Source organism: Geospiza fortis, unplaced genomic scaffold (assembly GCF_000277835.1).
Source record: "Geospiza fortis unplaced genomic scaffold, GeoFor_1.0 scaffold452, whole genome shotgun sequence".
NCBI classification, from domain to species: Eukaryota; Metazoa; Chordata; class Aves; order Passeriformes; family Thraupidae; genus Geospiza; species Geospiza fortis.
The window spans coordinates 710,989-721,619 of record NW_005054369.1 but is presented as its reverse complement, the minus strand read 5'-3'; the positions used below and the strand labels follow the sequence as shown (position 1 = coordinate 721,619).

The 10,631-nt window shown below is 41.4% G+C and overlaps 1 protein-coding gene across 1 annotated transcript; it reads left to right on the top strand.

Annotated features, from left to right (window-relative positions):
* Nucleotides 1-96: 96 nt before the first annotated feature.
* On the top strand, nt 97-4,752 carry CUNH10orf88 (chromosome unknown C10orf88 homolog). The gene is made up of 5 exons (XM_031059903.1): nt 97-289; nt 1,265-1,337; nt 1,891-2,097; nt 2,764-3,233; nt 4,194-4,752. The coding sequence occupies exons 1-5, from the start codon at nt 180-182 to the stop codon at nt 4,420-4,422; spliced, it is 1,089 nt and encodes a 362-aa protein (XP_030915763.1). The 5' UTR covers nt 97-179; the 3' UTR covers nt 4,423-4,752.
* Nucleotides 4,753-10,631: the final 5,879 nt, after the last annotated feature.

Here is a 10,631-nt window from a genome sequence, read left to right as displayed (position 1 = left end):
CAAAACACTGTACAAACCTTTGTGCAACCTCTAGAACACGATAGGAGATGTTTTCTGTCCTGGCACAGTTTCTCCTTGCGAGACATAGCCCCCGCAGCGGCGAGGCCGTGGTGGCGGAGCGGCGGGAGGGCGGCGAGGAGCCCTGCGAGCTGCGGCTGCAGTGCCGGCCCGGCGCCGAGATGGTGTCCGTGGGCATCGTGAGCCAGGCCCGGAACATGGAGGTGTACGTGGGCGAGGAGTACTGCGGCACCGGCCGGGGACAGAGCCGCGGCAGCCGCCCGGCCCAGGGGTGAGTGGTGGGGCCCGCACACTACTCTGTGCATGTCTCTGTGAGGTGATCCTGCTGTTCGAGACCTGTAACAAGGCTGAGAGGACTGAGGTTGTTCAGCCTGGAGAAGAGAAGGCGCTTGGAAAGACACTAGAGCCATTTCTACTGCCTAGAAAGGATGCGAGACTGCTGGAGAGGGACTTTGGACAAGGGCTTGGAGAGATAGGATGGGGGGAATGGCTTCACACTGCCAGAGGGCAGGGTGAGGTGGGATATTAGGAAGAAATTCCTCCCTGTGGGGATGGGCAGGCCCTGGCACATAGTGCCCAGAGCAGCTGTGGCTGCCCCTGGGTCCCTGGCAGTGCCCAAGGCCAGGCTGGACAGGGCTTGGAGCACCCTGGGACAGTGGAAGGTGTCCCTGCCATGGCAGGGGTGGCACTTTAAAGGTTCCTTCCAACCCAGCCCATCCTTGGGTTCTGTGAAAGTCTCTGTGATAAGTAGTCATCTCACACTTCAAAGAACAAGAGAGAATATTTAAAAAAGAAGGGTTTTGTTTTCCTCTTCAACTCTTCCTTCCATGCTTTGCCAGGGGGAATAAAGCAATGTTTCTGTTTTGTTTTTAAGTCATTACATGGCGCATCTGATGTTTAATTAGCTAACTAGAAACCAGCCGACTCAGAGCCTCAGGGAGGATGTGTGAATAATGTACTGAACCTCAGAAGCTTCTCTAGTGCACAGTGCAAGCACACATACGAGTAATTTTTACATAAATATTTCATAAGATTCATTACAAGTTGTGTATAAGCATTAAAGCTATTAGAAAGTAAAAAACTGCTAAAAACTAGAAACTAAAACTGCTCTTGGAAACCATAAATCTGCATTGGAAATGTGTTCCAGTCTTGTTTCTTATCTAAATATTTACCAATATAGTGTATTTCTACAAAAGAAAAGTACTGTGTATATTGATGTCACAGCTTGTTTGTTTTGTTTTTCTAGTGAAACTGAAGAGGTTACTCTATACCACAAGTATCTTAAGTTTGAATGCCCTGCAACCTCCTGCAGAATAAAGGTAAGGAGTTAAACAGCATTGTTTTATTTTTTTTCTATCTTTTTAATCACTTAATCAACTAAATTGCATTGCTCTTAGTAAAATTATTGACTTCATACACTTCATCTCTTCACATAATCACTTAAAAATCTGTGGGCTGGTACTTGGTCTTGATGGCAGAGTGCTCCTTTTAAGTTGGTATCTCAGTTTTCTTTTCATGAAGACTTTATGTGATACAGATAATTTAGTCTTAGAGAAAAAAAAAGCATAAACCAGACAAACTGCAGATCTGTGATTAGAGCTGTCAGCTCCGGGGTTAAATAAACTTGTAAAAATGGTGTGGCCACAATTCTTAAATGCTTAGATATTTGTTTTTGGGATACTCAGGCACCTCTGTTCCAGTCAGAATTTTATGGGGAATAATAGTAAGGAGAAATTGGCTTAATTTCCCTGGAAAAGAGTTCATCATAGTTTTTCCCAAGACTCAAAGACCAATGCATTGTCTCCTGTTTACAAAGAAAACATGAAATGGTTTTTTCCCTAACCAAAGTATTTTTTTTCCTTCTTGCTATAGCTGCTCTCCTTTGGTGAGAAACACAGAGTACTCATCAGTAAAATAATTCTAGAAGTGAAAGCAGTGTCTGCAAAACTAGCAACTGATTTTCCTTCACTAGGCTCAAGCATAGATCTAGACAGAGTGCAAACTATAATGGAATCCATGGGATCTAAGTTGTCTCCAGGTGCTCAGCAGCTCATGGACATGGTCCGGTGTCAACAGAAAGTAAGTCACTTTTCCACAAGCACAAATGGGCACTTTACCAGTTAGGAATGCTCTAAAAAGATTTTGGGGTTTTTTAATCTGTACTTTCTGCTATTTTGTTTTTTTTTAATCTGTACTTTCTGGCGTTTTCATCCTGATTTAACTGTTGCCACTCAAATGAGTGCAATGAGTAAAGATTGTGTTCTCCAGGATTATTATTATGCATTGTTGTAATTTTAAGCTTCACTGCCACCCTACTTTCCTTTTGCCTGTTTCCATTGTCACTGCTGACCATCCCAGGGGTGGTGGGCACTTTCCCTGTGGAATGTTTGGGGTGTAGATAGATGGGCTGGTTTCTCTCTGACATGGTCATTATGACCATGTGGCCTTCAATTAAAAGGAATGTGCTCTCACAGAACATTTCCTTTAGAATCCTGAATCCATCTGATGTTAATAATTCAGTTTTGGGGACACAGCATGGTAAAAATGAAGTCAGTAAAGCTCTTTTCTTACTTAGACACTGACAAGATAATTAACACTTCATACTTAACAAGGAATGTAGTTCAAAATTATTTTAAAAACCTTTACTAGTAGAGTGCAGGGTTATAATGTATCTATTGTTATTGCTGTATAATTTCCAGTATATTTGAAATCTCAAATACTCAAATGGGTTTTTCTCTCCATCAGAACAGTTTCCCTCTTGGAGACAAGCTCAGTTGGATCATGGGGAGAAATTCTGACTTTGGAGGTGACCATGCAATGGATGGAATGCACAGAGCAGCTGTGCAGTCATCACTGAGTCCACCAGCCAGTGAACCTTTGCCTGTTAAAAATCATTTAACAAGTGAAGCAGTGTATAAAGATATAAAAATAACTCGTGATCTGAACTCAGAGCTACCTGAAAGAGGGAATACTTTGGATTCTGAAAGACTTCCTGCCCAGCAAAATGCAGTTGACCTCAGGAATGATTTGAAAGTCATGGGATCTCTGCAAGTGCAGCAGCAAGCAGGTGAAACTCCAAACTTGGCCAACCCACAGGTGCTTCTTCCTTTTCTTCAAAACCTGTGCACTCAGGTGAATCACCTTCGGCTCAAGGATGGAGAGAGGCACCTCGGGAAGAGTGCAGTGGCTAAAGAGGAGCATGTTCAGAGTGCTGGGTGAGTTAACTTTGGTGAATCTCTCAAAGTAGTATTGAATATTTATTGACAAGTTTTGTGTGTAATTTTCTTCTCATTCGCAGCAATAGTGAATCTTAGAATATGTGGTTTTGAAGGCTGTGTGGTGATAGGCATTCCAATTTTTCAATTTCACAACTTTTTTGAATGTAGGAGTTTTTCAGAAGAAATCACATCATTTGTTGTTTCTAAACTGTTTTGTATTTTACCTCCCTTTAATCTAATTTAAAAAGCATGTTTCTTCATACACATTTAGCTTGTCTTTCTCATATACTATATTTCCATTCTGATTACTTTTACCCCTAAATTCTCACATCTTCCCTTTTTCACACGACATGCCACGATCTTTTTGCTGTACTTGGTGTGAATCATCCCAATGATTTTCCTGTTCCTCCTCACTTGTTGGCATTTACAGTGCAGGTGTCACAGTTACCCAGTTTGGTACCTCAGGAGCAATAATGGAACTCCAGAGGGGTAGGAATCGGGATTTAATGGAGACTGAATATCTCAACTCCAGTATTTATAAAGAATACTGGATGCAAACCCCGAGAATTGCATAGTTTGGATAACTCTTGAAGCACTTTTGCTCACAAGAGTAGTCTTCCATGCTGATACAAACTGTGTATATTGTTGCCTTGTGTGGATTTTGTTTTATATAATTAAGCTCTCTAATGCATATTTGAGCCTTTGAAAAAACAAAGTTGAAAGAAGATGACTATATACAGTAGCATGTTAATGAAAAAAAATTGAGACTTAAAGTGTGGCAGGCAAGGTATTTTGCTTGTCCTAAAAACCTAATGCCTTCCAAAGTTCATTGCCTAATAAATGAAATTTTGCATTTAAAAGATGTTCAGGTGCCTAGATCTCTATGTTGCCCCTTGTCATTAAGAAATATCTTATACTTGTAGGTTATACTTATTCTTATCTTTGCTCTTCTTACAGAGTGGAACAGCAGCCTATTTGCTCCTATTTGGAAAAGATCATTTCAAAAAATCTGGATCTGATGGAGAAGAAGCTAATGGACTATATTGACTGCCAAATCCAGGCTCTTCAGACACACATAGACAATAAAATGTTTCTCTTGATGGACTTGGTTCAGAACTCAAAACCAAACAAAATTTCCCAAGCACACTATGATTCTAACGAGGGGTTTTCTAATGGAGAGAGATAGAGGGATTCACAGGTGGGGTTTCAGTGTGAATACCTGGAGTAATTGCACTTCACAAAGCTTAGTATTTATGCAGTTCAAACTATGAAGAACCTCAGTGTTGTTAACTTGCATTTTGTTACTGTAATTCTATCCACTGTTGTACACACTTGTTAGTTTTATGAAAGATCTTAAGAACGTGTTTTTTCCTAAATATAAGAGTTTTGTATGCCCTTTGTGGCTTATTTATTTAAAGAGCATTGCTAGAAGCTGTATGAACAGTTCCCCAGTTTTCCAGTTTGAGCAATGGAGTACTCTAAATAAACTGAGTTACTGCTTTTCTTTTTACCTGCATGTAATCAGCTCACTTTTTTGGGTTGTGTTAATTTTGATGTGAAGTGTGTTGTCAGTAGAACAGAATGCAGTTTGTTCTTTTGGTTTATTTGCCCTCCTGTTGAAGACGTTTCTTGTTCCATCTCTAAAAGGAAGGTTGGATTGTCATTGCCTAATTTGGGCAGTTTATGGAGCTGTCTTTAGAGAGCTGGGGGAATGTGAACCCAGCCTGGGTTCTTTGGAAGCCTTGTTGGCTGTACAGGCACCTAAATTAGGAATCCAAGCTCCTTAAGAGGTACCTAAAACAAGACTCTGATACTTCTAGCTGGGTGTGCAGGAACGAGTGAAATGAATGCACACTCAGAAGGCTTTATCCAGGTTTCATTATCCTAAGAAGTGCAAGAACTTCATCCATGGTTCCTCTCAAGTGGATGTTGCTCCCAGACAGGATGTGCTGGGGTAGCTCCAGAGGAGTTTTCCTTACTGCATCACACTTCTTTAACCTGTTGGGATCAGTTTTGCTGTCATTTGGGGAGATAGGAATGTGACTCCAAACCCCTCTTCTGTGGCAGGTTGAGTTTCAAACTTCATTCTGTTTGTTCTTGGATTCTGGGTGCGCCATTTCAATTGGAGGGTGTAGGGACTTCATGCTAACCCCCTCAGTTGGGTGCACAAACATTTTTGGCAAAAGCTGCTGATGGGGAAGCAAATGTTGACTCAAAATCAGCGTAAGCATGTGCAAGCCACTATCTTTATTTACTCTGCCTGATATTTCCTCCTCCAGGAAAAGTGATGTATTTTGAGGACTGTCAGATCCTGGTGGTAGTGAACCCACAGAAGCAGATTTGCAAGAGAGGATAATCTGTTTTGTAAAGGCATCTTCCAGTTGTCCCTGATCTTAACTCCTGCCAAGTGCAGTTTCAAGATGATTCAAAAAGAGAAAAAGATTTTTTTTTAAAGACAAAAAATTATCTTAATTATCTTGTGCTTCATACCTGTAAAGATACAAAGTCTATCCTGAGGTACATAAACTTTTTCAAGTTTTGCAGATGGGTCAGGAAGTAACTTATGCTCTATAGGTGAGATAATGTGGGATTTTTGTGTGTAAAAGGGGTTAAAAGACTACCAATAAAAAGGCTTAACTCTTCAGCATCAACCACCAGTTCTTTACGATGTTTGTAAGAGAAGAATCACATTATAAAAAGAATCAGCGTGCTCTCCATGTAGCAGGGGCACTCACTGTTGGGCTCCATGGGTCCTGGCAGGGGAGCAGTGGAATACTGAGCTGAAACTCCTCTGTAGGAGTTGCTGTCATCTGTGGACAGCACAACTGTCAGCACGTTTGAAGAAGACTCAAATGTGGGCTGGGCATGCCCACACACTTTCCCCAACAACCCAGAGGCAGTGCTGGCCCCATCATAGACTGCTGTGAAGTCAAGCTGGCAGTTTCTGTCCAATTCCAGGCTGCAGACAGAGGAAAAATCATTACAGGGAGATCTTTGGTTGGATCCAGTGCAGATAAAGTGTCTGAGAGTTCCACTCAACTGAGGTAATAGAATGGAGAACAGAACACCACAAATAGACATTGTTAAAACCAAAGAAAACATATTAAAAATATTATGTTTCTCAAAATCATTTTTAAAGATTCTGAAACCTCTTGTGTGTATCACAGACAAAGATTCTTGCAATTTTTCACCAGTGGAGGGTGGATTCTCCCAGAATTAGAGATGGACCCTGGCCAGGAATGCTCAGAGCATATTCCACCCTGTGCAGAGTCTATCATCTCAGAGGGTAGTGGTCAAGGTAAAGATTTCCTGTGGAATCCTGTACATTTCATACTGAATTCTTGCAGGGCATTCTACAGTCTGAATATCTCAAGAAATGGACCTGCACCTCGTGGTTGGTCACCTGAGATGTTTTCTTAATTTCTCTGACTGGCACTGCAGCTGTTTTAGGGCAATGTACAGGGATGTGAAACACTTTGCAATCATTTTATCATAACAGTCAACAAAAACCTTTGTTTTAAAGGTGTACAGATGTTCTGAAAGTTAAAAAGCACTTCTTCCTGTGCTTAACAAAGTAATGTCTTTAAACAGAATATATAAAGAGAAATAGAGCATTTATAAATATATCTCTATAAATAGGGATATATAAACATATAAATATAAAGAAATATATAAATAAAAATAAATATATAATATATATATATATATATACACACCCCTAAATGAATATAAATAGGGAATTTACTCACAAAACGTCTCGGAACTCTAAGTTTATCTTTGAGTTTTTTGGTGCTTGTATGTGCCAGACACAGTATCTGAATTGAGGGTAAGGTGCTGGGTAGTTGGGGCTGCTGAATGTCCCATTGGGACCAGTTAATTGTCCCCCACAATTTTCAGTTCCTGAAAAGAAGAGCAGATATATTGGTAACAAAACAAGTCATATAATGAGTCATTAAAAAACCCCAAACCTTATGTAACTATCAGGATTGGTTCTTTAGGACTCCAGTCCTTTGGAAATGATTAAAGGTACTAAAGATGGAAATTCTGTAGGGAATTTGAGGTGGAGTTACAAAATGGAGCCAGTGGTCACTATTTCTGTGAGGCTCAGTGTGGTGACCCCTGAGCTGGCTGTAGATGAGTTAACTTTGGTACTGGGAGCAGCTTAGTGAGAGCCACATTTATCCAATTTTGGATAAATTTTGATGCCCTCTTGAAAAACTGCGAATGAAGATGTTACACCAACCGTACATGATCTATATAGAAGTGCAAAATCTGCAAGTGTGAGAGAGATTTTACTTGCTAGACAAAGGCAAAAAGTCAAACCAGTGGAACCACAGAGAAATGTAGACTAGAAACAGGGCAGAATTTTTCAGCAGCAAAATTAAAGACTGGAGCAGCAGGAACAGGGATTTGGTAACTACTCTGTAAAATTAGGTTTTTAAGAGCTTAATGCCATGCCACCAGGTCAGCAGAAGCAAAGGGGCTGGTCACAAGCTAAGATTGATTTTATCCAAGCTATTCTTATCTTTCAAAAGAAAAAGAGTAAGGAGCTTCTTGAACAAAAATCCTCACTGGCTTCTGTGATCTGTGCTTGGCAGGAGTTCTGACTAGATGGTCAAATTCTCCTGGGTAAATGCTGCAATATTTGCAAGCTGAGTACATTTCATAGAAGTCTGGAAGTAAAAGTAAAATCCCATACTGTCAGCCTTGCCATCACTTTTCTAAGTTAAATTTAACTTAAATTTAATCTAAATTTTAATCTAAGTTAAATTTAACATTCTTCATTGTGAAATGTACTTACACTGCCCTTGACTGTGGAGGCACTAAATAGATGTTTAAAGATGTTGCACAGCATTTTAATTCCCTTTGGCTCATGGAAATGTTAAATTTGCATTTACTCTGTGTAGCCTTTTATTTCTCAAACCCACACACATATTTGCAAGGAATTTTCAGATGTTAACATCCCTTTTGTGCCTGGATGTGACTCTGCAGTGAATGTGTGAGCTGGCATGTGGATCCCTGCCAATCAGTGCTGTGTCCTCCAGAACCCAATGCCCTTTAAATCATTACTTGTGAGAAGCAGAGCACAGGGTTAAGAGTATGATAGAGTTTTGTATGAACTGAGCATGATTAGAACTGAAGGAACATTGAGAAGGAACAAAACCTTGAGAAAAACCAGACAGTTGGTCCAATTATTTTTTGTCACTGAGAATATTTATTGAAGTTCAGGCTTTTACAAGATCCATTGCATAGAGCAGAAAGATCTGAAATTAAGCAACCCAAGTTCATTTAAGATGAAATACCTTTAGATTTACACCCACTAGCATATTTTTAGAAATGAGCAGCAGATCTTGGAACACAATGAACAGGTCTAGAGGTGCTCAACATAATGTCGTGGTCAGAAGCATCATTACTGGGGGCTGATGACAATAACGACGTCGTCGCTTGTGCTTCTCCTGGCTCTTCTCCTGTTCCCTGGGAAGGGTCTGACAGGAGGGAACCTGTTCCCTGGGAAGGGTCTGACAGGAGGGAACCTGTTCCCTGGGAAGGGTCTGGGAGGAGGGAACCTGTTCCCTGGGAAGGGTCTGGGAGGAGGAGGAGGAGAGGGTGCATGGCACCCTGATACTTTGCACCGCAGGCAAACTCTGGAGTTTACAGGAGCTCTGTAACCGAGCTGGATGAGCCTCTGGCCTGATGAAGGGTAATTCCCACAGGTTGGATCCTTTACACACCTGAAAAAGGGAAAAAAACCAACCCCACATATAAATTGTCATGTAAAGATTGTGGCATGCCCACTAAGCCTCTTTGTTTCCTCGGCTGCAAGAAACTTTCTTCCACAAATGTCCAGCTGTGATGTTAATCACAACTCACAGCACTGAACCCCTGTTCATTCCTTTCCATGCCACTGCATGGAATTTGGATGTCTGTTGGTGCAACGTGCATCACAACACTTACAAATGTCACACAATGTAATGCCATGCCACACCTTGTGGAATTTTGTCAATACATATTAAATCACATTATAAACTGTACAGTGATGAGTTAGTGGAATTTTACTGCACATTTTGCTATGGTTCATGCTTAATTAAAACAAACTAGAGGACAGCCCTGGAAAGAAGGATTTTGAATTTTTGGAAGCTTAGAACTGTCCCATAAAGGATTCCCCTGGGCAGCCAAGACAACACCAGCATCCCAACCCCTCTAATGTGTTTTTGAAACCCTGCCAGCATCATCTGGTGCCATAAATCAGTGACTCCAGCAAGAATAGCTCCTGGGACATCTGGATCAACAGACATGCACCAAGAATGTCTGTCTGTTTCCAAGAAACAGTGGTGTTTTGCAAAATTTTAGTGTGATTAGTAATTGGAAGTATGGGTATGACTGAGTAGTCGAATCAAGTTGTACCTGAGCACTTGAAGTGTGTAACAAAATGGTGTGAAAGCATGTTTGGGGTATCCCAGCTTGGCTGGGGCATCTCACATGAATAAATAATATTTATTCATGCATGAATAAATATTTACCCTTCCAATGTTACTTCTGGCATCCCAGGTCTCCTTGGCTGGCACAGGCTGTTTAGGTATTTCAGCAACAACAGCTTCACATAGTTAGGCAGGGGAATGAGCTCTTCTGCAGGAGAAGGAATTGAATGTTGAGAAACCAGAGGTAAACACAGAGCAGAATGCAGTAGGTATTGTACTGCATATTTTTTAAACTGCATATGTATTTTAGGTAGTGGCCTGCTTTGCAAATTTAAATGTGGGCTTGGAATGGCAGCTGAGTGGGGAGGAAATGAATTTCTCTCTCTTTGATGATGTTCCATTACAAGCTCATTTCTCCCTCCTACAGCTAACAACTAACACCTAACCCCGAGGTAACTCTTGGTGTTGTTCTGTCCTGAAGAGGGGGAATTTGCCAGGATCATGAGAGGTCTCTGCCTGTGAGCCCTCCAGAGCACAGGGCACTGGGTGGGCAGGGCTGGCAGGCTGTGGGAGGACATTTCAAATGGCTTTTGACCATAAATGATGCAGACCTGGGCCAGCTCATCCCCTTGGCACTCACCACTGAGGATGGTTCTGCCGCCAGCCCTGCATAAGCTGAGCTGTGACATTCCCAATCCCTCTGCCTGCGTCCAGCCTCTCCCACTTCCCCTGCACTCAGATCCCCTCTGCCAATGAACTTCCCAGCTCACATCAACTTCCCAGCTCTGCCAGCCCTTCCCAGCTCACATCTCTCACCCAGGGAATCCTGCCCTTTAGGAAGAGGAGTCATTAAAAAGAAGAAAGAATCCAATACCTTACCTGAGCCTGTAGTTGCTGCGTTTGTCTGTGGATTGGCTTTTAATGAAAATAAAAAAGGTTAAAAAGTGAGCTGATTGAGGAAAAGATGTGCTTTTAT

Bases quoted from the DNA above. Each gene is read 5' to 3' on its own strand.
- CUNH10orf88 (XM_031059903.1), top strand. From the start codon at position 180: ATGGTGTCCGTGGGCATCGTGAGCCAGGCCCGGAACATGGAGGTGTAC. The intron at 290-1,264 runs GTGAGTGGTGGG...TTGTTTTTCTAG, and splicing joins GGCAGCCGCCCGGCCCAGGG to TGAAACTGAAGAGGTTACTC. The intron at 1,338-1,890 runs GTAAGGAGTTAA...TTCTTGCTATAG, and splicing joins CAACCTCCTGCAGAATAAAG to CTGCTCTCCTTTGGTGAGAA.